General features: G+C 41.2%; 1 protein-coding gene across 3 annotated transcripts in view; it reads right to left on the bottom strand.

Annotated features, from left to right (window-relative positions):
• LOC133654110 (protein SON) overlaps positions 1–23,198 on the bottom strand; it is a 188,093-nt gene extending 164,895 nt beyond the window's left edge. The window contains exons 1-15 of one of the 3 annotated variants that reach the window (XM_062054137.1): positions 23,020–23,198; positions 22,274–22,468; positions 21,950–21,981; positions 21,694–21,875; positions 21,496–21,602; positions 11,174–11,346; positions 10,786–11,053; positions 10,493–10,683; positions 10,180–10,332; positions 9,933–10,108; positions 6,241–6,375; positions 6,064–6,141; positions 5,792–5,977; positions 5,608–5,718; positions 4,353–4,640 (exon numbers count right to left, since the gene is read on the bottom strand). In XM_062054137.1, the coding sequence (XP_061910121.1) occupies positions 4,368–4,640; positions 5,608–5,718; positions 5,792–5,977; positions 6,064–6,141; positions 6,241–6,375; positions 9,933–10,108; positions 10,180–10,332; positions 10,493–10,683; positions 10,786–11,053; positions 11,174–11,346; positions 21,496–21,602; positions 21,694–21,875; positions 21,950–21,981; positions 22,274–22,468; positions 23,020–23,102 (2,343 nt within the window). In that variant the 5' untranslated portion in view covers positions 23,103–23,198 and the 3' untranslated portion in view covers positions 4,353–4,367. Of the gene's footprint in view, positions 1–4,352; positions 4,641–5,607; positions 5,719–5,791; positions 5,978–6,063; positions 6,142–6,240; positions 6,376–9,932; positions 10,109–10,179; positions 10,333–10,492; positions 10,684–10,785; positions 11,054–11,173; positions 11,347–21,495; positions 21,603–21,693; positions 21,876–21,949; positions 21,982–22,273; positions 22,469–23,019 lie in introns of those variants that run through there. The other 2 variants (XM_062054135.1, XM_062054136.1) reach the window with 2 other exon arrangements.
• Between the last annotated feature and the right edge of the window lie 3,727 nt (positions 23,199–26,925).

Raw genomic sequence — 26,925 nt, forward strand, 5'->3', positions numbered from 1 at the left:
GACATTTCAATGTGACCCTAAACTTTTGAACGGTAGTGTATATATATATACATATACATATATATACATATACATATATATATATATATATATATATATATATATATATATATATATATATATATATATATATATATATATATATATATACACACATATATATATATATACACACGTACAAACCCTGTTTCCATATGAGTTGGGAAATTGTGTTAGATATAAAATACAATGATTTGCAAATCCTTTTCAATCCATATTCAATTGAATGCACTACAAAGACAAGATATTTGATGTTCAAACTCATAAACTTTATTTTTTTTTTGCAAATAATAATTAACTTAGAATTTCATGGCTGCAACACGTGCCAAAGTAGTTGGGAAAGGACATGTTCACCACTGTGTTACATGGCCTTTCCTTTTATCAACACTCAGTAAACATTTGGGGACTAAGGAGACACATTTTTTAAGCTTCTCAGGTGGAATTATTTCCCATTCATGCTTGATGTACAGCTTAAGTTGTTCAACAGTCCGGGGGTCTCACAGTCCGGGGGTCTCCGTTGTGGTATTTTAGGCTTCATAATGGCCACACATTTTCAATGGGAGACAGACTACAGGCAGTCCAGTCTAGTACCCGCACTCTTTTACTATGAAGCCACGTTGATGTAACACGTGGCTTGGCATTGTCTTGCTGAAATAAGCAGGGGCGTCCATGGTAACGTTGCTTGGATGGCAACATATGTTGCTCCAAAACCTGTATGCACCTTTCAGCATTAATGGTGCATTTACAGATGTGTAAGTTACCCATGTCTTGGGCACTAATACACCCCCATACCATCACAGATGCTGGCTTTTCAACTTTGCACCTATAACAATCCGGATGGTTATTTTCGTCTTTGGTCCGGAGGACACTACGTCCACAGTTTCCAAAAACAATTTGAAATGTGGACACGTCAGACCACAGAACACTTTTCCACTTTGTATCAGTCCATCTTAGATGAGCTCAGACCCAGCAAAGTCGACGGCGTTTCTGGGTGTTGTTGATAAACGGTTTTCGCCTTGCATAGGAGAGTTTTAACTTGCACTTACAGATGTAGCGACCAACTGTAGTTACTGACAGTGGGTTTCTGAAGTGTTCCAGAGCCCATGTGGTGATATCCTTTACACCAGGGGTGGGCAATTAATTTTTACCGGGGATCGCATGAGCAACCCGAGCACTGCTGGAGGGCCACATCGACAATATTTCAATTAAATTTTGATGAATATTATTTTTGATATATACCGTAAGATAAATAATAATAATAATAATAATAATAACAATAATAATTAATAATAATAGTAATACTTCAACATAGTGTGTGTAACAGCATTCCATGACTAATATAAATAAATTAACATTAATAATAAATGACAGTAAAATAAGCACACGTATGACTGAAGAGTCATATAGTGTAACTTTGTGTGGTGTTTGAGTTGTCCGACTTTTTGTGTGGCCATAAACGCACCAGTGGTTTAGTGGTATGCGTGTTGGTGACAGATGACAAGTTGGTTTTGGCCTGGTTTGTACGGCAGAAAATGACTAGTTTTTCAAGATAGAAGTGTTTTACTCATGTTTTTGTTGTGATTATGTCCGAATATTAACAGTTTTGCTCAATAAAGTGATCGATATAATTCCTGTCCTCGAAGCAGCACGATAGACGTTACAATAATTGAACGGTGTTCAATTGAACGGTGTTGTCGAACACCGTTACGGCCGCTTGTTGTCACTGTCACTCAAAGTTGCATTGCAAAATTACATAGAATAAAAATGTTTATTTTGTTTAGAATTCAGATGGGATTTGATTTGGTGCGCGGCATATATTTGCTGTGCGCAGCGGACGCTTGAGCAGTGCGCAATTGCGCAGGCGCGCACCTTAGAGGGAATGTTGCTTGGCAGTCCATGTCTTGTTGAAAACACGCCATTCGTCATCAACTTTTCTCTTTTTAGCGTCTCGGTTGTAAACCGTGCATCACTTGTCGCTGCATGTGCACCTTCACTCGCAGGTTACACACGGACATACGCCCATAAATAATATTTTTCAAAATAAAAGCAGCACAGTTGTATTGCGCGCACGACATAGATGTTTTTTCAACTTTATTTTGTAATTTGTGATTGCAGCTGTTCACATTCACTCACAATCACGCACACGCCCACACGGAAGTAATACAAATAACGATTTTCAAAACCAAAGCAGCACCGTTGTATTGCACACTCGACATAGATACTTTTTAAAATGTATTTTGTAATTTATAATTGGCCTCACGCGGGCTGGACAGGGATGCACAAAGGGCTGGATGCGGCCCGCGGGCCGCAGAATGCCCAGGTCTGCTTTACACACTGATGTCGCTTGTTGATGCAGTACAGCCTGAGGGATCGAAGGTCACAGGCTTAGCTGCTTACGTGCAGTGATTTCTCCAGATTCTCTGAACCCTTTGGTGATATTACGGACCGTAGATGGTGAAATCCCTAAATTCCTTGCAATAGCTGGTAGAGAAAGGTTTTTCTTAAACTGTTCAACAATTTGCTCACGCATTTGTTGACAAAGTAATGACCCTCGCCCCATCCTTGTTTGTGAATGACTGAGCATTTCATGGAATCTACTTTTATACCCAATCATGGCACCCACCTGTTCCCAATTAGCCCGTTCACCTGTGGGATGTTCCAAATAAATGTTTGGTGAGCATTCCTCAACTTTATCAGTATTTATTGCCACCTTTCCCAACTTCTTTGTCACGTGTTGCTGGCATCAAATTCTAAAGTTAATGATTATTTGCAAAAAAAAAAAAGTTTATCAGTTTGAACATCAAATATGTTGTCTTTGTAGCATATTCCACTGAATATGGGTTGAAAATGATTTGCAAATCAGTATTCCGTTTATATTTACATCTAACACAATTTCCCAACTCATATGGAAAGGGGGTTTGTATATACACACACACACACACACACATATATATATATATACATATATATATATATATATATATATATATATATATATATATATATATATATATATATATACATATATATATATATACATATATATATACATATATATATATACATATATATATATATACATATATATATACATATATATATATATATATATATATATATATATATATATATATATATATATACATATATATATGTATATATATATATATATATACATACATACATACATACATACATATATACACATATACATATATATACACATATATATATATACATACATATACATATGTATATATATACATATATATACATATATATACATATATATGTATATATATACATATATATACATATATATGTATATATATACATATATATGTATATATATATATATATATATATAAATATACATATATATAAATATATACATATACATATACATATATATACATATATAAATATATACATATACATATATATATATATACGTATATATATATATATATATATATATATATATATATATATATATATATATATATATATATATATATATATATATATATATATATATATATATATAATATATATACAGTATATGTATAATGATTCTATCGAATTAATGCAAAGTGCTGTCCCTTAACCCAAAAATGGGTTTACTAAAACAATTAAGTATGCAGACATGGATTTTTACGGAGATTATATTATGATCTGTTTAAACCCAGTGCATTAATTGAGGTAGTGATAAGATAAATAAATACAAAATTATCTTTTATAGGGCACTTTCTATTGAAAAGTAGCTATCCCCAATTGCAACCCCTAAATTTCAATTTATGAAAATATTGCTTAAAACATTTGGCAGATTTGTTTCAATGGTCTAATTTAAAATACCTTTATGATTAACTTTAAACACAGGTTGAAAGACATAGATTTATTGTAGGTTTAATTTCTAAATTAAGAAATAGTGCTCAAAAAATCATGTCCCTATTTTTTATGTCACTACGAGTGACGTGGCTGATTCTAGATTTAGGCCACACCCCTACATTTTTGACCAGGAAGTGTCATTTCATATGTGCCCCTCATGGCTGCACGGTAAGTAACTTAATCCTCTATTTTTTAAATAGATGTGTTCCAAAGTCTAGAAATCAGTGTGTATCTTGGCTGCATTCATCTTTCCTTCAATTGCAACCAGTCGTCCTGTTCCTGCAGCGGAAAAACACCCCCATGGCATGATGCTGCCACCACCATGTTTCACTGTTGGGATTGTATTGGGCAGGTGATGAGCAGTGCCTGGTTTTCTCCACACATACGGCTTAGAATTAACGGCAACAAGTTTAATCTTGGTCTCATCAGACCAGAGAATCTTATGTCCCATAGTCTGGGAGTCCTTCATGTGTTTTTTGGCAAACTCTGCAGACTTTCATATGTGTTGCACTGAGGAGAGGCTTCCGTCGGGCCACTCGTCCATAAAGCCCTGACTGGTGGATGGCCGCAGTGATAGCTGACTTTGTGGCACTTTCTCCTATCTCCCTACTGCATCTCTGGAGCTCAGCCACAGTGATCTCCAAGGCTTTTCTCCCACAATTGCTCGGTTTGGCTGGATGGCCAGGTCTAGGAAGAGTTGTGGTGCTCCCAAACTTTGAAAAGAGTCTAATTAGTTTGATAAAACACAGCTGTATTTCAATGAAGGAGCAGAATCATCTCAAGAGGACCCGAAGAAATGGACAGCATGTGTATTAAATATGAGTGTCACTGCAAAGGGTCTGAAAATGTATGACAATGTGATATTTCAGTTTTTCTTTTTTAATAAATTGGCAAAAACGTCTACACTTCTGTTTTTTCTGTCATGATGGGGTGCTGAGTGTGCATTAACGAGAAATCAAATTAGCTTTTTGGATTTTAGCAAATGGCTGCAATGAAACAAAGAGTGAATAATTTAAAGGGGTCTAAATACTTTGTTGTCATTCATTCTCGTAGCTTAATTAAATAGCGTCCATTGACTTCAATGGGGGAGCATAGATTGGGCAGTTCCACTGAAGTTAAACTATACAGTCACTGGGTAAATGCTCAGCTTTTTCCCCACCGCTCGCTGTCTATGGAAGTGTATGGAAAGTGGGCTTGGACTCGGCTGGCCGGGACACTAAGTTTCGCATGATGACTGAATGCTGTCTGAGGCTAAATTTATTTTTGATTGACAGCAAAATGAGCGAACCCGCAATCTTGAAATATATACCTCTGCCATAGCATGTTTCAAGTTATTTGTGAAATCTAGCATCTGTACATCTTTTATCTATTAATAGAAGCTATACTTGAGTTTAGAGTAGCTGAAAATGAGCTTCCTCTATTTGAAAGACCACCACTGTTCTTATATAAATAAACGTAAGCCCACAAATGAAACATTTCAGCAAACATTTTAGAGTTTAGAAAAAAGCTACAAAAACAAAAGCAGACGAAGACCATCTTATTCCCTGGGATATAATAAAGTCTACGTGCCTCTCTCTCGGTGTAGCTTTCTATCTAACTGTACTAGTGGAAAGGAATGATAGCGTTAGTGTGAAAGCTTATCTCTGAGCATTTAACAAAATGATTATAATCAAAATATACCTGCTCTTGGGCTCGGGTAAGCATGCAGATGGCACTGACATCAAGGGGGTTCTCGGTTAAGCGCCTCTGAGCCTTGATTCTCTCACTCACAGCCTGAGAGATGTCAACAGGCTACAAAGACATTTAGTAATAGGTGTTAGACATGCAAAATTTACAGACAAGAAACACCTCAGTGCAACTGAACCTGTGGCGGTGGGTCAGGGAAAACACTGTCGTGATTCGCTGCCAGTGCTTCAGACTGTCCAGGCAATGTTAGAGAGTTCAGAGTTTCACTGGTGCTCACTGTCGCCATGGGGATGGCAGCTTTTGCCTCCACTGATGTTTTGTCCACTGGGACCCAATCTCCATAGACATTTAGTGCCTTGCTCTCCTTGAAAGCACACACTTCATCAAATCACTCAATCCATAACACAAGGACAGTTTATTTTAAATGACCTCTAAATCTTTCATTCATACCTTTTTACGGTGTTGAGATCCTGAAGACACTGGAAATTCTTTTGCCATGCCTGCAGCGGCTGGTCGTACTGTGGTATTCTGGTAATGAAGATAGGGAAAATATTATAAGAATATTTCTATATTAAGTCAGAATATCAGAATATTTTAGGCTTGCATGTAATTCGTGGAATGTGTTACGTTAATGTTGAAGCTGATCGCTTTATGTTCACGCAGAAGCAATCCCCCACATGGTTTCCCGTCATCCTCCTCCACCAACACGTGCGGTAATGCTTCCGGCAGCTCGCCTTTGCTGTCCACAATCATCTTGCACTTCTAAAGACACAAATATGGCAATTATAGACAAATATGTAACTGCTGATACAGATCAAACAAATATGTAGGACTGAAACCTTAAATAACATTTAATGATGCTGTCCTGGCAAAGGATGGTTTCCATTTCAACTGATTCTAGTACCAAGTCGATACATTTAAAACAGTGGCCTGCTTAAACAGTGCCCAAATCAGTAGTTAGTAAATGGAAAACATGTACATTTTGTAATTATCAACACTATTTTAATGGAACTTTGGGACATGTAGTTGAACAAACTTTTGATTGAAATATTTCAGTTATTCAAGGAGCTGTTTGCAACATAACTTTCCAATGTGTTATAAGCATTGCAAACCGACCTCTTATTGCTTTCAGCATGTAATGACCAAACTACGCAACATATGCACGTGCATTGTCATTTTGTTAACCCATGACAGCAATTTGAAAAAGCTAACGTTACCTATCATTAAATGTGTAGACAAGAAGACTCCAAATTGTTAGTTGCTTCTCTCGGACTGCGTTTGTGTGTGTGCACACGCTCCTAGTATGTACTGTAAGTGTGGCAGGACGGCAGGAGTGACAAGCCTGAACGCCAAACAAATTCCTCAGACCAATTTTTGATGAAAATTGAATTGTAAGCAAGTTGCAAGCTCCAAGTAATACATTCAAAAAAGAAGAAAAAAACTCCACAATATATTGTCATAATTGTTGCACCAATACAGAAAATAGAGAACATACAAGTGTTGTATTGTTGTTGTGGCTAGCTATGAAGGTTATTGGTTGGCGCTGTGCCAGTAGCTGTGTTATAAAGGCTGCTGTTGGAGTGTTAAGTTCGGCAATAAATTTAAAAAGTGTCAGACTACGTGCTTTGTCGCAACGCTGTATTATTTGCAAGACGCACAATATCACAGCCAAGCACTTGTTGCAGTTGGCTAAAGGCCTACTGCAATGAAACTTTCTTATTTAAACGGGGATAGCAGATCCATTCTATGTGTCATACTTGATCATTTTGCGATATTGCCATATGTTTGCTGAAAGGATTTAGTAGAGAACATCGACGATAAAGTTTGCAACTTTTGGTCTCTGATAAAAAAGCCTTGCCTATACCGGAAGTAGCGTGACGTCACAGGTTGAAGGGCTCCTCACATTTGCACATTGTTTACACCAGCAGCGAGAGCGATTCGGACCGAGAAAGCAACGATTACCCCATTAATTTGAGCGAGGATGAAAGATTTGTGGATGAGGAAAGTGAGAGTGAAGGATTAGAGTGCAGTGCAGGACGTATCTTTTTTCGCTCTGACCGTAACTTAGGTACAAGGGCTCATTGGATTCCACACTTTCTCCTTTTTCTATTGTGGATCACGGATTTGTATTTTAAACCACCTCGGATACTATATCCTCTTGAAAATGAGAGTCGAGAACGCGAAATGGACATTCACAGTGACTTTTATCTCCACGACAATACATCGGCGAAGCACTTTAGCTACGGAGCTAACGTGATAGCATTGTGCTTAACTGCAGATAGAAACAGAAGAAATAAGCCCCTGACTGGAAGGATAGACAGAAGATCAACAATACTATCAAACCCTGGACCTGTAACCACACTGTTAATGCTGTCCAGCCTGGCAAAGCCTAGCAATGCTGTTGCTAACGACACCATTGAAGCTAACTTACCTACGGGACCTCGACAGAGCTATGCTAAAAACATTAGCTCTTCACCTACGCCAGCCCTCATCTGCTCATCACGACCCCTGCTCACCTGCGTTCCAGCGATTGACGGCGCGACGGAGGACTTCACCACGATGATCGGTGCGGTCGGCGGCCCGGAGACAGAGGAAGTCAACCCAGACACCGGTAAGAACAGCGGCGCGGCGGCGTTGTAGCTTTCGACGACACCCCGGCCGCCATCAGAGTCGGCAAGAAACATATATTTCCCCAAAGTTACGTACGTGACATGCACATAGCAGCACGCACGTACGGGCAAGCGAACAAATGTTTGGAAGCCAAAGCTGTACTCACGGTAGCGCGTCTGCTATCCAACTCAAAGTCCTCCTGGTTGTGTTGCTGTAGCCAGCCGCTAATACACCGATCCCACCTACAGCTTTCTTCTTTGCAGTCCACATTGTTAATTGAACAAATTGCAAAAGATTCACCAACAAAGATGTCCAGAATACTGTGGAATTATGTGGTGAAAACAGACGACTTAAGCTGGCCACCTTGCTATTCCAAAATGTCTGCTTCAACCCTTGACGTCACGCGCAAACGTCATCATACGAAACGTTTTCAGCCGGATATTTCCCGGGAAATTTAAAATTGCACTTTATAAGTTAACCCGGCCGTATTGGCATGTGTTGCAATGTTAAGATTTCATCATTGATATATAAACTATCAGACTGCGTGGTCGATAGTAGTGGGTTTCAGTAGGCCTTTAAGTTTTCAATTATTTAGCACCAAATAGAGGCCCCGATAGCTACCGTATTTTTCGGAGTATAAGTCGCTCCAGAGTATAAGTCGCACAGGCCGAAAACGCATAATAAAGAAGGAAAAAAACATAAATAAGTCGCACTGGAGTAAAGTCGCATTTTTGGGGGAATTTTTTTAAATAAAACCCAACACCAAGAATAGACATTTGAAAGGCAATTTAAAATAAATAAAGAATAGTGAACAACAGGCTGAATAAGTGTACGTTATATCAGTGGTCCCCAACCTTTTTGTAACCGCGGACGTGGACCGTTGTATGTTTTTTTTATTATTTTATCTTTTTTTTTTTTGTCAAAAAAAAATACAATTATGTGTGCTTACGGACTGTATTCCTGCAGACTCTATTGATCCATATTGATATATAATGTAGGAACCAGAAAGATTAATAACAGAAACAACCCTTTTGTGCGAAAGAGTGTGGATGAGTGTAAATGGGGCAGGGAGGTTTTTTGGGTCGGTGCACTAATTGTAAGTGTATCTTGTGTTTTTTATGTTGATTTAATAAAAAATAAAAAAAGGTTTTTTATTTTTATTTTTTTTATTTCTTGTGCGTCCCGGTACCAATCGATCCACGGACCGGTACCGGGCCGCGGCCCGGTAGTTGGGGACCACTGTGTTATATGACGCATAAATAACCAACTGAGAACGTGCCTGGTATGTTAACATAACATATTATGGTAAGAGTCATTCAAATAACTATAACATATAGAACATGCTATACGTTTACCAAACAATCTGTCACTCATAATCGCTAAATCAGATGAAATCTTATTCGTCCAGTCTCTTATGTGAATGAGCTAAAAAATATTATTTGATATTTTACGGTAATGTGTTAATGATTTCACACATAAGTCGCTCCTGAGTTTAAGTCGCACCCACGGCCAAACTATGAAAAAAACTTCGACTTATAGTCCGAAAAATACTGTACTTCTTTTTTTCGGTCTGGTTAATATTGTTTAGGTTGGTGCCATTATGGAACCTGGTTTTGGTTCTGCTTAGAACCCAATATTTATTAATACTAACTACAAGATTTGTGAAGTCTGCATTTTTCAGAGTTAAATCTATAGATCCAGGGCCTTACATCAGTGAACTCTTTAATGCTGATGCTGTTAGCATGCTTCACTACTTTCTTTTTCACTTCCTCAAAAGCAGCATTTATGGGCTGAGCAAGGTTTGCACCAGGTTTGTTGATAATGGTTTGCAGCGGCAATAGTGAGGACAGGGTACCAATGTTGGACAAGGCAGCGGTCATGGTGGCTGTAAAAGAGACACAGCCAATTATGTTCAGTTGCTGTAATGTTAATGTTTCCTTTCATTATTATTCATACCTGCTGTCATACTGGCCATAGCAGCATTCATCGCCATGTTTGGCAATGCCAACGGCAGCATTGAGGTCCTAAGGCTGGAGGGGATGGACATACCTGCTTTGGCACACATGGCAGCTGCATTGGCCTTTGCAATTTCCAACAGCTGCTCCTTTCCTAAAGAAAACCAAAAAAACAAAGTACATTACAGTAGTACTTATTTATGTGTAGGAAAATAGTCCCTTTCCACTGCGTTAATTGTAGGCTGCAGTTAATAAGAGAAACTGCAGTACAATTGACTGGTCGGGAACAAAAAACTGGAAGAATAATATCTGACCTAGGTCACTGATTTTTTGAGGGCTGCTGGCAGCTGTGCGATGTTTGCTAGTGGGGGGCCTTTTTTTGCGCAGGATAAGCACAGGCGAGTGGCTTGGCTCTCGTTTCCAGCGGTCCCTCTGGCTGTAGGTAGCCTGCCATCCCCCATCTCGTGACGTACAACATGACCTCCGTGACTGTCGGCTTCTGGACCTGCATAGACCATATTTAGTTCTGCTTACCTCACATTACTTATTAGATATAAAATATTTCTTAAAAAACAGTAACATTGGAAAATAATTCAATGGATTTGACCTTGACCGATAACTCTTTCTCCTTGGGGAGCTTCTGGATCTAGCCCTCTTCCTGAGGGTCCTTGAAGGGGACCTAGATTTTTTCTGCCTGGTCACTGATTTTCCTTCTTTACTCCTTAGTGTCGTGGTGGTATTAAGCTTCATCGTTGCAGGGGATTTTCTCTCAGGGGCTGAGACGTACTCTGAGCCTTTTAGCTGTGGGACAATGTACTCACCAATACCTTGCAACTCAACAGATGGGCTTGGAAGGGACCCAGATGCAGGACAATCTGCAGTGGTAGCACAAAAGAATAATATTGTTTTTAGTGTGAGCATAAAAGCACTGTAAGGCAGAGCTACCAGCAGAACCAAGAAACATTTATTTTCATACAGTGGAAAGAATAATATACCATTCCAACATGAACTTTCTCTTGTTGTCCCTGCTGGCTGGTGACTGTGGTCCAGTCTCTGCAGTTCTGCTTTGTTTCCACCTTTAGGACTGTGCGACAGATGCTGGCTATCTTTTGAGATATTTTTTTTAAACTCTGTAGACGGGTCCAAACTATTTCTGCTGTCTAAGGACCTATTCAAAGACATACAAAAGAAGGAAGTAACGGTGGAAGGAATGAGATTATTGACACCTGCCCTTTCAATGGTAATAGCATTATAAACCATCTATCAATGCGTATGTACATATATGAACCTGTGAGCATGATTTGCCCCTTTGTATATTAGAGTAAAGCTAAAGAAATTCACTCCACAGTGAACCCATTTTTTTATATGTTGGAGATGTACAGTAATTGTTCAATAAATAATTAGGAGCCAAAACCTAGTACGACAGTAATGCCTATGTTAAGTTTACAAATAAGTATATCCAGCCTTTTGTAGGTGGAAACTTTCTCTGGTCATTCACAACAACAAAAAAACTCTAGAAACCGGAAGTAACCGATACACTCATAAAAATGTCTACGTTTGATGAACGGCTCACTCCTACCCCGTTACCTTGACATTGACATACTTTTTCAATAATGGAATAATTAAAAGTGCTATAATTATAATTGCAAAAAAAGTGTTCTAATTAGATTAATTTAATCTCCAGAACCCTTTCTCTTCAATTGCCGGTTCCTTAGTAACATAAAACAACAAAAACGCACAGTCCAGTTTAAAGGCCTACTGAAACCCACTACTACCGACCACGCAGTCTGATAGTTTATATATCAATGATGAAATCTTAACATTGCAACACATGCCAATACGGCCGGGTTAACTTATAAAGTGCAATTTTAAATTTCCTGGGAAATATCCGGCTGAAAACGTCTCGGTATGATGACGTTTGCGCGTAACGTCACGGGTTGAAGCAGACATTTTGCAATAGCACGGTGGCTAGCTTAAGTCGTCTGTTTTCATCGCAAAATTCCACAGTACTCTGGACATCTGTGTTGGTGAATCTTTTGCAATTTGTTTAATGAACAATGGAGACAGCAAAGAAGAAAGCTGTAGGTGGGATCGGTGTATTAGCGGCTGGCTACAGCAACACAACCAGGAGGACTTTGAGTTGGATAGCAGACGCGCTATCCGACGCTAGCCGCCGACCGCACCGATGATCGGGTGAAGTCCTTCGTCGCGCCGTCGATCGCTGGAATGCAGGTGAGCACGGGTGGTGATGAGCAGGTGAGGGCTGGCGTAGGTGGAGAGTTAATGTTTTTAGCATAGCTCTGTCAAGGTCCCGTTGCTAAGTTAGCTTCAATGGTGTCGTTAGCAACAGCATTGCTAGGCTTCGCCAGGCTGGACAGCATTAACCGTGTGGTTACAGGTCCAGGGTTTGGTTTGGTAGAAGTAATAATAGTATTGTTGATCTTCTGTCTATCCCTTCAGTCAGGGGCATGTTTCTTCTGTTTCTATCCGCAGTTAAGCACGATGCTATCACGTTAGCTCCGAAGATAAAGTGCTTCACCGATGTATTGTCGTGGAGATAAAAGTCATTGTGAATGTCCATTTTGCGTTCTCGACTCTCATTTTCAAGAGGATATAGTATCCGAGGTGGTTTAAAGGCCTACTGAAATGAAATGTTTTTATTTAAACGGGGATAGCAGATCCATTCTATGTGTCATACGTGATCATTTTGCGATATTGCCATATTTTTGCTGAAAGGATTTAGTAGAGAACATCGACGATTAAGTTGCAACTTTTGGTCGCCGATAAAAAAAAGCCTTGCCTGTACCGGAAGTAGCGTGACGTCAACAGTTGAAAGGCTCCTCACATTTCCCCATTGTTTTCAATGCAGCTAGAGCAATTCGGACTGAGAAAGCGACGATTACCCCATTAATTTGAGCGAGGATGAAAGATTTGTGGATGAGGAACGTTAGAGTGAAGGACTAGAATGCAGTGCAAGACATATCTTTTTTCGCTCTGACCGTAACTTAGATACAAGCTGGCTCATTGGATTCCACACTCTCTTCTTTTTCTATTGTGGATCACGGATTTGTATTTTAAACCACCTCGGATACTATATCCTCTTGAAAATGAGAGTCGAGAACGCGAAATGGACATTCACAGTGACTTTTATCTCCACTACAATACATCGGCGAAACACTTTAGCTACGGAGCTAACGTGATAGCATCGTGCTTAACTGCATATAGATACAAAAGAAATAAACCCCTGACTGGAAGGATAGATAGAAAATCAACAATACTATTAAACCATGGACCTGTAACTACACGGTTAATGCTTTCCAGGCTGGCGAAGGTTAACAATGCTGTTGCTAACGACGCCATTGAAGCTAACTTAGCAACCGGACCTCACAGAGCTATGCTAAAAACATTAGTTATCCACCTACGCCAGCCAGCCCTCATCTACTTATCAACACCCGTGCTCACCTGCCTACCAGCGATCGACGGTGCGACGAAAGACTTCACCCGATCACAGATGCGTTCGGCGGCCCGGAGACGGAGGAAGTTAAGGTGAGTTTGCCGGCTAGCGCGTCTGCTATCCACCTCTCAGTCCTCCTGGTTGTGTTGCTGTAGTCCGCCGCTAATACACCGATCCCACCTACAACTTTCTTCTTATTAGCTTCATTGTTCATTAAACAAATTACAAAAGATTCACCAACACAGATGTCCAGAATACTGTGGAATTTTGAGACGAAAACAGAGCTTTTTGTATGGGATTCAATGTGTCCGCATACTTCCCGTTTCAACGATTGACGTCACGCGCATACGTCATCATACATAGACATTTTCAACCGGAAGTTTAGCGTGAAATTTAAAATTGCACTTTATAAGTTAACCCGGCCGTATTGGCATGTGTTGCAATGTTAAGATTTCATCATTGATATATAAACTATCAGACTGCGTGGTCGGTAGTAGTGGGTTTCAGTAGGCCTTTAAAATACAAATCTGTGATCCACAATAGAAAAAGGAGAAAGTGTTACGGTCAGAGCGAAAAAAGATACACCCTGGCGTCCTGCACTGCACTATCCTGTCTCCTGCACTGTCACTTTCCTCATCCACAAATCTTTCATCCTTGCTCAAATTAATGGGGTAATCGTCGCTTTCTCGGTCCGAATCGCTGTCGCTGCTGGTGTAAAAATGTGCAGATGTGAGGAGTTCTTCAACCTGTGACGTCACGCTACTTCCGGTAAAGGCAAGGCTTTTTTTATCAGCGACCAAAAGTTGCGAACTTTATCGTCCTTTGAAAAAAAATGGCAATATCGCGAAATGATCAAGTATGACACATAGAATGGATCTGCTATCCCCGTTTAAATATGAAAATCTCATTTCAGTAGGCCTTTAAGCCCGAAATATGCCTCACGCATTTTTTTAATTTTAAAGAAAAAACAGCATAGGTACTCATCACCAATGAACAGTGTTTTGAAAACTACTTTTAAAAGGTAATTAATTATAGTTACTCGTTAGTTTATCAAACAAGTAACTGAATTACTAATGGAATTATCCTTTAATAAACATGAATAATTACTAGGGAAAGTAATTAATAAAACAATGTTTAAAATGTGTGTTTGCCTTTAAAAGGTGGTGGTGCCTGTTGCCAAGTGACATCTGACGTCAGCAAGAGCGTGGTCAGAGCGGCATTTTAGCTCAGTTCGGTTTGCTGACAGTGACAGCAGCTCTGTTGAATCTTTTCACTGGATTGTTTTACCTCCGGTTAATAGAGATTGAATGCGCTTCGAAGGCATTCATATCTTCTTGTCCAAATTGTAAGATTGCAAGCTTGTCAGAACAATCATTGATTTGTTGTTCATAATTTATAGTTATAATAGTAGTGTGTGCATGTGTGCACGTATATTATACATCTTGTTTGCAGTGGGATGTTGCCTCCTTCTTTTTTTTACATATCAAGTTTGTTTTAGTGTGGTCCTGATTGTTACTTTCACTCCTAGTAATAAATAATAATAAAATTAGAATATCATGGAAAAGTTTATTTATTTCCATAATTTCATTCAAAACCTTAAACTTCCATTGAATTTTAGATTCAAAGCCCACAACTTAAAACGATTTTAAGTATTTAGTTGTCGACCACTGCTGCAGTTCGCTGCGTCTTTGTCTTTTGTCTTTGTTCGCTTTGTACTTTTTATACTTTTACATTTACTCCACATTTACTTTTTATCTAGTCGTGCCCTTCGAAACATGCACTTTAGAAGTGTTTTGTTCGTCCTACTGACGGTGGGGACACTACTGAAGAGCTGAGAGGGACAACAACAGTGGAGAGGCTCCTTTATCTACACCAGGGAACAGTTGTTAGCGACACCAGTTGTTAGCATCCAGCTAACGGACCCGGCGCTAACTAACCAGATCCCGGAGGAGCTAAAAAGGACTTATGGAGGTACTCGTGGCTGTCGAGGGAAAGGTAGACGTTCGAGACAGAAGAGGGCTGAAGCGAGGAGGGAGAGAAGGAGATATAAACCATATCTTCCTTCCGTCGTCATGGGTAACGGGCGGTCTCTGGCAAATAAAATGGATGAGCAGTCGGTGCTTGTCGGTAGTCAGAAAGAATATCGTGAGTGTAGCCTAATGTGTTTTACTGAGACGTGGCTGCACGACGATGTTCCGGATAGTAACGTCTCTATAAACAGGTTTCAAACGGTGCGCGCTGACCGGGACAGAACCAACGGTAAGCGGAAAGGAAGGGGGCTTGCTTTGTTTATTAATAAGAAATATTGTCATCCCGGTCATATCACAATAAAAGAGCGCCACTGTGACCCGAATATAGAGATGTTAGCTGTAGGACTCAGACCATATTATTTGCCCAGGGAGATTCCGCATGTTATCATGATAGCAGTATACATCCCCCGCTGCTAACGCTGCAGCTGCGAGTGACGTCATCCACAGCTTGATAGCCAGACTCCAAACTTAGCACCCGAAAGCTCTCATGCTCATCTCGGGGGATTTTAACCATGTTACTGTGGACAAATCACTACCCAACTTCACCCAGTATGTCAGCTGCCACACCAGAGGAAATAAGATCCTGGACCTGCTGTACGCGAACATTAAGGATGCGTATAGCCCCATACCACTACCAGAGCTGAGCCGGTCAGACCACAACCTTGTTTACCTCAACCCCTGTTATGTGCCTCTGGTCAAAAGACAGCCTGTGACCAAAAAAACAGTGAGAAGGTGGTCAGAAGGGGTCCAAGAGATACTACAGGGCTGTTTTGAGGTAACTGACTGGCAGGTGCTCATGGAGCCTCATGGAGAGGACATTGGCGGGCTCACAGAGTGAATCACAGACTATATCAACTTCTGTGTTGACTCAAATGTCCCATCAAGGACGGTCACCTGCTACCTAAACAACAAGCCGTGGGTGACCAAGCCACATCAAAGCACTCCTGAATGAGAAGAAGAGGGCATTCAATGCTTGGTAACAGGGAGGTGAAAAGAGTTCAGGGGCTGCTGAAGACCAAACTCAGGGAGGCCAAGGAGAACTACAGGAGGAAGCTGGAAGGGAAGCTGAAGGACAACAACATGAAGGCGGTTTGGAGAGGTATGCAGACCATCACCGGCCTCAAACCGTCAGGGGGCAGAGGGGTGGACGGAGACAAAGAGAGGGCCAATGAGCTAAACCAGTTCTTTAACAGATTTGACACAGTGGCGCCGACAAGCTCCTGCCCCCCGCCCCCGAGACAAGCCAGCCGGCCCCCTGACAACTTCAGCGAACCAATACACCCCCCACACCCCTCCTCACAGCCCCCCAACTCCAATGACTACCTCCCCCCACTTAACCCCTCACCCTCAGCTTTACGACCCTCCCTCCCCCAACCACCTGAGACCCCCCAGTGTGTCTGTCTGCAGAACAGGTGAATGGACAGCCAAAGAAGTTACACACAGGCAAGGCCGCGGGTCCTGACGCTGTGAGCCCCAGGGTGCTCAAAGCCTGCGCCCCACAGCTGTGAAGCACACCACACAGTTTCAACATGAGCCTTAGGCTGCAGAAAGTCCCCACACTGTGGAAAACCTCATGCGTGGTCCACATCCCCAAGTACACGCGACCCAGCACGTCGAAGGACTACAGGCCGGTGGCTCTAACCTCCCTTATCATGAAGACCATGGAGAGGTTGGTCCTGGAACAACTGCGCCTGACGATCAAGCCCCACCTGGATCCACTCCAGTTCGCCTACCAGCCCCGGCTGGGAGTGGAGGATGCAGTCATATACCTGCTGAACCGAGCCCACACCCACCTAGACAAGCCTGCGAGCAGTGTGAGGGTCATGTTTTTTGACTTCTCCAGTGCGTTTGATACCATACAGCCTGGCTACTGGGTGTGAAGTTAGAGACGATGCAGGTGGGGCCCCCTTGGTGTCCTGGGTTGTTGATTACCTGACTGACAGACTGCAGGACTGTGTCTGACAGGCTGGTCAGCAACACCGGGGCCCCGCAGGGCACAGTCCTCTCCCCCTTCACAATCTACACCACCGATTTCCACTATCAGTCAGAGTCCTGCCACCTTCAGAAGTTTTCTGATGACTGCGATAGTGGGGTGTATTGAGGATGGTGATGATGAGGAATACAGGGCACTGGTGGAGGACTTTGTCACATGGTGTGGAAAGAACCACCTCCAGCTCAATATGACAAAGATCAAGGAGCTGCTTGTGGACCTGGGAAGGAGGAGTACTCTGGTGACCCCTGTTTCCATCAAGGGGGTCGATGTGGACATGGTTGAGGATTATAAATACCTCGGAGTACACATCGACAACAAGCTCAATGGGTCAAAACACGCTGAGGCACTCTACAAGAAGGGACAGAGCCGCCTTTACTTCCTCGGGAGGCTAGGATCCTTCAACGTCTGTACAAAGATGATGAAGTTGTTCTACGAGTCGGTGGTGGCGGGCGCCTTCTTGTACGCCGTGGCCTGCTGGGGCTGCGGACTGAGAGCGAGGGACGCAAACAGGCTGGACAAGCTGGTAAAGAAGGCCAGTAACGTAGTGGGAGTGCAGCTAGACTCTCTGGCGGTGGTGTCAGAGAAGAGAAGTCTAGCAAAGCTCCTAGCCATTATGGACAACACCTCACACCCACTACACTCGGACCTGGCGGAGAGAATGAGCACGTTCAGTGGAAGGCTCAGACTCCCAAAATGCAACACGGAACGACACAGGAGGTCCTTCATACTGATAGCCATCAGACTGTATAATGCATATGTTCCTTCTTGACTGCACTTCAATGTACAATATATGTATAATATATTTATATTATTCACATGTGAATAATGCTGTATAGTATTTATTGTGAGCGAACTGTGGTGCTGAATTTCCCCCAGGGATCAATAAAGTACTTTCTATTCTATTCTATGACAAGGTCTGTATATTTCCTGCATTGAACTTTCTGTGTTTCTAACACTTGTCATGTTGACATAAAACCATTAAGAAGTAGTATGCCACATCACATCAAGCGTATTGGTAACTGTGTTGCAACATAAATGAATGTAATTAGACTACTCGTTACTAGTAAAAGTAACAGCGTTAATAACACCATTATTATATAACGCTGTTATTACAAACACTGCTAATGAATGACAATGTGATTGATTGAACTATTAGAATTGCAGTCAAAAGCTAGCCTTTTAACCGCTCTTACATCTGTTGTGGGGCCTCCCCCGGCTCACTCAAAATTGGCAAAACGGTGGTGGACCGTAAGCTGCTTTGCAAGCCACTGGGTCATCCTGGCCATCTTATCTGAGAAGGTGTTTTTCCAAGCTGCCTCTACATAATCAACACTATGTGCCTGCTGTAGTAGTCTACTCCAGTAATGATTTCAGATTATACTGTATATTAACTTTTGTTTACCTCGCTGCAAGTTTTGATGTTGAATTTCAACACAGTTGGTTGTCAAAACTACACTAGCTACAGCTAACAATAAACACTGGCACTGCCTTCTTAAACAATGTCACGCTGCTTATATTTTGTAGATGATAATGACTTCCGATCATATACAAACTTGAGTTCACTTTGCTGTACATTTTGAGGCATTTTTTTTTTAAAGACCCTATACACTACTGTAGTTGTGGTTAACACACAACACTGCCACCATCCTGCATTGATGTCACATCATTACGCGTTATGTAGCTAGTTTGCTTGCTAAAAACAATTAGCGGTGTAACGAATGATCGATACATTGGTATATCAATTTATATTCTTAAATTTAGTTTAATAAAATAAGAATGAAATAAGTAAAATAAGTATAATGATCTGTGCTGGGCAAGTTTACCTTACAAGAGATTGGTATTGATCCAATATTGTTTCATAAGGGAATGGATAGATACTAGAAATGCACGGCAAAATTGATATGAAGTTTAGTACATGTAATAATAAAGATATTTAAATGTTAAGTCTATTTTCTCATCTGTGGCGTCATCAAAACAAAAATGGCGGATATATACGGCAGTCGAGAAAGGTCAGAACAAACGCAAACGCCGCAAGACAATAGTAATCTGTGACATACACTACCGTTCAAAAGTTTGGGGTCACCCAAACAATTTTGTGGAATGGCCTTCATTTCTAAGAACAAGAATAGACTGTCGAGTTTCAGAGGAAAGTCCTCTTTTTTTGGCCATTTTGAGCGTTTAATTGACCCCACAAATGTGATGCTCCAGAAACTCAATCTGCTCAAAGGAAGGTCAGTTTTGTAGCTTCTGTAATGAGCTAAACTGTTTTCAGATGTGTGAACATGATTGCACAAGGGTTTTCTAATCATCAATTAGCCTTCTGAGCCAATGAGCAAACACATTGTACCATTAGAACACTGGAGTGATTGTTGCTGGAAATAGGCCTCTATACACCTATGTAGATATTGCACCAAAAACCAGACATTTGCAGCTAGAATAGTCATTTACCACATTAGCAATGTATAGAGTGTATTTCTTTAAAGTTAAGACTAGTTTAAAGTTATCTTTATTGAAAAGTACAGTGCTTTTCCTTCAAAAATAAGGACATTTCAATGTGACCCCAAACTTTTGAACGGTAGTGTATGTGTTTATGTGCTTTTAAGGGAAGGTACTGTTGTTTGTGACGTGTGCACGAGTGGCAGTGTGCAAGAAGTCCCGCGAGTTTTTGTGTGTCTGTGTGCTCAGTACGTAAACATAAATTGTGGCGAACAGTATTAATGTGTGTTTTGACTCTCTGAGTTTGTTACCGCTTGCTAAACCGTCTGAGACAGAGTGTATCCCCGACTGTCTCTCCTTCCCAAACCAGGCATTTCAATATCATAAATTTCAGCTACAGCGCGATTGCAAAAGCCACAATAAATAGAAACGACACAACCCAATAATAAAGCCGTAGCTCAACTTTAAACCATAGAAGACACGGCCGAAACAATGGAAGTGACAGCAGTGCATGTTACCGCGACCCACCAACTCCCGGAACACAAGGAGAAATCCTTTGATGAAAAACAAATAAATAGAAGAGATGGATCAAGAAGGCTATGGAAATTACAAAGCGAGGGACCAATGCCATCAATAAGTTTGGGGGGGGGCTTATATGTTTCTGCGCTCCTGGGACGCTGTCCTTCATTAGCGATGTGAGGGTGGAGAACAGATATTGTACGGCCGGGTCGGGGAACTTTATTTAGCAGGTAAATCTACTCTTAAAATGTTGGTTACTGTACTTCTAGTGAAAATATCTTTAGTGCTTAAAATGTGAGCAGGAAATGTTTCCTTCTGTTAATTCAACCTAAAGTGTTGGTTGCACTTTCTTCAAATAAGATGTGAACTTATTGGCAATTGATTGCTGTTTTCTTGCTTGTTTGTGTCCGTAATTAATTTATACATAATTCCCTTACAAGAAATAACAGGAAAATGGGAAACTAATCCTACAATGTCCAGTATCCAGTATTTATTTCAAAGTCACACTGCTTGATTTGTTTTGCTAAAAAGTTACTGAATCGATTTTAACTCACTGTATCGTTTTGTATTGTATTTTCTTTTTAAAAAAAAAAGCTCTGAATAGTATTACAAATATTGAATCGAATCATTGTTAAAATTAATGGTTACACCCCTAATTTAAATCATTTCTAACTTAGGGTGAATGAGGTGTTTTCTGTAAAACAAACAAAATTATAAAACCATTTTTGACCACAACTATGAACATTTGCAGGGTCGCAAATGCTAAATCACAAATATGCTAGGACCTACTGGAAAGCTCTGACCGGAATTGTATGTCTCACTCAGTAACTGTACCCAATGCTGTGACCTTATGAAGGAGATCATGAACAAGATCTGGATTTTTACCTGCAAGGTCGAGAGGTCCACCACTCTAAACCGGAATGTGAACAGTTAGAATGTGAACGGGACTGGCTCCACCTATTGTCATCTGTTTTTTGTTTAATGGAACTGTCCTGAAAGATACAGAAGACAGGTCATTTTTTTCTTCAATTTTTGGCCGATGGTGATGTAATCATCACCATTTTTATTTATTTATTCTTTTACCTGTTTTGGAATGATATCAGGCAGCTGCTCATGTTGCTTTGACAATAAACGTTCATCAGTTTTAGTCTCTCGTTCCTTTGTGTCAAAATCAGAGGAGTTTTCTCGTCCCTCATGTTTGTGCCTCTTCTTCTTCCTCCTCCGTCCTGTTTTGTGCTTGTGACTTCTGGAGCTACTATCATCATCTTGAAAAACAGGTCAACAGCCAGTGCTAAGATAAATTTAATTTCTGATTTTATATCAGGAGGAGAATGCTTACCCTGCTGCTCAGTGACTGTTGAGGATCTTATTCTGATGAAAAACGGGGACAGATTTGCAAACATTTAAATGTAGTAATAAAGCAGAAGTAAGGGTCAGATGGGTTTGTGCCAGGGTTCCACTGACCTGTGTAATTTATTTAAGTATCTATAGACAATTATATACATGTGCAGACTATTATATAAATTATTCCATTAAAGTAGGTGAAACAGACTATCAAGTATTAACCACAGCAAATGTACCATGGCAAACCAATGAAAAAGTGGTTATTTTGAGATCAAACATCAGCACGGTAAGAAATCTAAATATTGGTGTACTGTCTTACCTGGAGGGAGATTGTGTTTGTGCGTCCAATCTTTCCATAGGATTTAACCTGCTCTCTTTTTCCTCCTCTCTGTTCTTTTTCTTCTTCTTACTTTTATGTTTTTTGTGTTTCTTGTGTTTCTTCTGTGAACTCCTGCCATCAATCTTTTCGTCTCCTGAGACCATTTCACTACATGAATCAGCATGTGCAGCACAGCTATAACAGTAAATATAATTATATAAATAAAAAACACGTTCAAATCAAATGAATAGTACACAATAGCCACATTAACATAATCTCCCTATTCACAGATAGTTCTGTTTGAATTTAATTTGACACAATCCGGAAGGTAATAATTTGACTACATTTCAATCGTACATCATCCTCATAAATGTACAGCGGTAAATACCATTGTAAACGTATCGCATTTAGAAGCAGTGCAGGTCTATAACATTGTAAACCACAATCAGTTATTCAAAAATATTTGTATTTCTTTGACAGTGCCGAAGTAGATATAATCATCAGCACCGTCTTGTATATAACAGTTTGAGCTTTTAAGACATAACATATGGCTCAACCTGCCAACAACTTAGCCGTTAGCCACACCACTCAGCGAACACTGCATGATCTATGTGTTGATTACGTTTAAGTAGGATAAACTAATGAAAATATTGTTAAACCGTCACTTTTACCGTCGTAATAATGAAAGCCTATCACGTTTAGACAAGAATAGCTAAGGTGCATGCAAAAAAATAATCATATCATACGTTGTGTCCACATTCTGGTGTTCAAATTCTCGGATTTTATTCCAAATAAAATCTTGGAAGATTTGCTCGATGTTAGCTGCCATTTTAAAGTGTGTCGCTGGATGTCCGTCTAGGAACTGTGTTGCGCAGTTGAGGTTCCGGTGTTCTTCTTTCAGTCACAACTATATATTGTCACTACGCGATCGATACCGGAAGACATTCGGTCGAAAATACGTCACTTCCTGGACTTGCATTTTTTTCACAACGGACCATGCAACGTCATTTTCTGCGATATTTAAATGTTTAAGGAATGTTTTGTATAAAATAGCTTGCTTAGGAGTAAAATAGAACAACAATATAAACACGAACAAAGGGTGGATTAAAAAAAACAGGATATTATCGCCACATTTTCAACAACATTCACTCTTCTGTCATTGCAATTAATGACGCCGGGGGCGCCACCGACTCCCATAGTTCGAGGTGTGTTTGATATACTTAGATTTTTTTTTAAATGTTGATTTTTTTTAAACAATGCACTTATTGTAACTTAAATCCATATCTGTGGCATGACCAAAAATATACCTTTAAATTATCATTATTGTGTTGTAATTTGATGTAAATAAAGTAGCAAAAATAGATGGATTTATTTCCCGTTCAAGGGTGCTGAGCACATCGTTCAGGTTTATGTACAGTTTCAATATAAATAAAAACGTTTCAATAAAAACGCTTTTTTAGTTTGTTTTGTATGTTTTATTTTATATGATGGTGTTATTCAAATAAAGATTACAAAAGAAAACAGTGATAACAGTGACGGCATGCACGAAAATAACTCGTAAAACCAGTTGATGGAAGTGACGTAGTCTTCATGCATGCATGGAGCGATTGTTTCTTCTGGTACCGATCGAGTAGTGACAGCTATGTCACTGTTACGTTGTGTTGGTGACGAACCCCAAGATGCAGAGAAGGTGGCAGGCATTGTGCGGAAAAACATTATTTAATGTCCAAAAGTAAAAGTAAAGAAAAGACACAAACCAGGGACGCCAAACTGGAAAACGGGAAACAGAATCCAGCAAACAGGAACTAGGAACAAAAAGACAGAAAGCAGTCCACGGCATACAGGAACAGAGACAAGTAACAGGTAGGAGCTACAAGTATTCATGACAATAATCCAGCACAGACTGGATGGGAAGGCAGGTTCAAATAGCAGCTGGCTGATTGACACCAGGTGTGGCCCGGTGCCAATCAGCCACAGCTGAGGGGAAAAAGCACTCAAGGAGACAATCAGGAAATAACCAAAATAAGAGTGATGACAGGAAACAAAAGACAAATGCAGAGGAAAAACTAAAACATAGCCAAACTGTCAGGGACAAGCCTGACAGTAGCCCCCCTTCCCATAACGGATACTAGACGTTCTAGAAACCCCCCCCCCCCAAAAAAAACAGTCCAAAGTCACGGGAGGGTGGAGGGAGGACAAGGAGGTGGGCCGCAGGGCCAAGTGTCCCCGCAACCAGCGGGGAAGAGTCAGGTGGCGACGGCGAGTTAAACGCCGCCGCAATTGTCGAGGCGGCTCGTCCACCGGCGTGGGAGGACCCACCGGAGAGGATGGTGGCGCCCTCTGCTGGCCCACCGGAGAGGATGGTGGTGGCGCCCTCTGCTGGCCCACTGGAGTGCATGGTGGTGGCGCCCTCTCCTGGCCAACCGGAGTGCATGGTGGTGGCGCCCTCTCCTGGCCCACCGGAGTGCATGGTGGTGGCGCCTTCTGGCCCACCGGGGAGATGATGGCGCCGTTGTTTGCAGACCCACCGTAGATGATGGCGCCGTCGATTGCAGACCCACCGGAGATGATGGCGCCGTCGGTTGCAGACCCACCGGAGATGATGGCGCCGTCGTTTGCAGACCCACCGGAGATGATGGCGCCGTCGGTTGCAGACCCACCGGAGATGATGGCGTCGTCGTTTGCAGACCCACCGGAGATGATGGCGCCGTCGGTTGCAGACCCACCGGAGATGATGGCGCCGTCGATTGCAGACCCACCGGAGATGATGGCGCCGTCGGTTGCAGACCCACCGGAGATGATGGCGCCGTCTGTTGCAGACCCACTGGGGTGAGGAGTAGCTGTGCCTCCCCAGCTGCACAGCTACTCATAGCCCCTCCCCCCTCAAGGGACGGATCCAAGACGTCCCACGAGAAGCCAACACAGGACCGGGATGGGTGGGAGGGATCACAAAAAGAGGCAAAGCTTTTTTTGGATTCGGCCATCAATGATAAAGCTTTGTTAAACCTCTCCGCCATGGACATCTCTGCGAGGTTCGTGTTAGGCTGGATTATTCTGTCACGTTGTGTTGGTGTCGAACCCCAAGATGCAGAGAAGGTGGCAGGCATTGTGCGGAAAAACATTATTTAATGTCCAAAAGTAAAAGTAAAGAAAAGACACAAACCAGGAACTCCAAACTGGAAAACGGGAAACAGAATCCAGCAAACAGGAACTAGGAACAAAAAGACAGAAAGCAGTCCACAGCATACAGGAACAGAGACAAGTAACAGGTAGGAGCTACAAGTATTCATGACAATAATCCAGCGCAGACTGGATGGGAAGGCAGGTTCAAATAGCAGCTGGCTGATTGACACCAGGTGTGGCCCGGTGCCAATCAGCCACAGCTGAGGGGAAAAAGCACTCAGGGAGACAATCAGGAAATAACCAAAATAAGAGTGCTGACAGGAACTAAAGACAGGAAACAAAAGACAAACGCAGAGGAAAAACTAAAACGTAGCCAAACTGTCAGGGACAAGCCTGACAGTCACAATTCGGCAACTGCACCCTTTGCACTGATTTGTGAGGTGCTGACAGCATCGAAGTATGCGAAGGCTGTCCCAATTCAAAAAGCTCCAAGTGTCATTCGAATGCCAACTTTGAAAAATTACACTCAAAATATGTATTGTTCAAGAAAGTAAAATATTTATCGCAAACAGCTGGATTGCATATAACGTCATACTTGTTTTTGTTCTTCGCAGCTTGAATGTAGCATTAAAAGAAGTGAGAGTGAGTGTAAAGTTAGAGCAGAAAATGCCGTATTGCTGTTCTGTTCTTGGGTATTCCAGCCATTCAAATAGAGCGATAGGAAATAGCTTTCATATAATAAGTGGTTCATAAAGGTAATAAAGTCAGGGGAAAAACCAAAGTGCGTCAAAGGAAATAGCTCTTAAAATATCACTTGTCATCTTGTGGAATACAATCGGATCATGCTCGTGTCTGCAGCGATCACTTTGTAATTTTTTTTTTTTTTTTAATTTGATTTGTTTAAGAAAATTTGGTAACACTTTAGTATGGGAAACATATTATGTTAATAAGCAACTAATTAATGGTGAATATGTTCCCCATACTAAGGTGTTATCGAAACTTTATTTGATACAATCAAGTTTATTCTTTACTATCATGATGCTACACTCTAGCTGTTTGACTGAAAACTTGATTTCCGGTTCCGGTTGAGTGAACGCTGACGCGTGCTGCTGCCGCTACTCATCGGCCTTGTCTTTGCCTTAAGTTGTTTTCAGTGCTTTTGAAGTTCCTTTTTTGACTCAACAGGCCCTGGCACATGCTCACTTTTACTGCACTTTTAACTGATTGTCCTGTCATGGTAATCTGAGAAATTCCTCACCTGCTGATCATCGGAGTTTGGTGAAAGACGCCACTTCTCGTTTGCCGCCACAATGTGGATGACCGGATCAAATGTTTGGATCCCGCTGATGTGGATTTTTTTGACCCACGTCCACTGCTCTCCTCCAATATTCTGCTGCCGACCTCCTGCGACTCCGTTCTGGGCTGTTTCGTCCCCAGCCAGTGACGCTTCACCTCAATCCGGACATAGCCTACCAGCCTAACCGAAGATACATCCACCGTGGGTCCCGCAGAAATCACCAGCTCAGTGA

This window comes from Entelurus aequoreus, linkage group LG07, assembly GCF_033978785.1.
Source record: "Entelurus aequoreus isolate RoL-2023_Sb linkage group LG07, RoL_Eaeq_v1.1, whole genome shotgun sequence".
NCBI lineage: Eukaryota > Metazoa > Chordata > Actinopteri > Syngnathiformes > Syngnathidae > Entelurus > Entelurus aequoreus.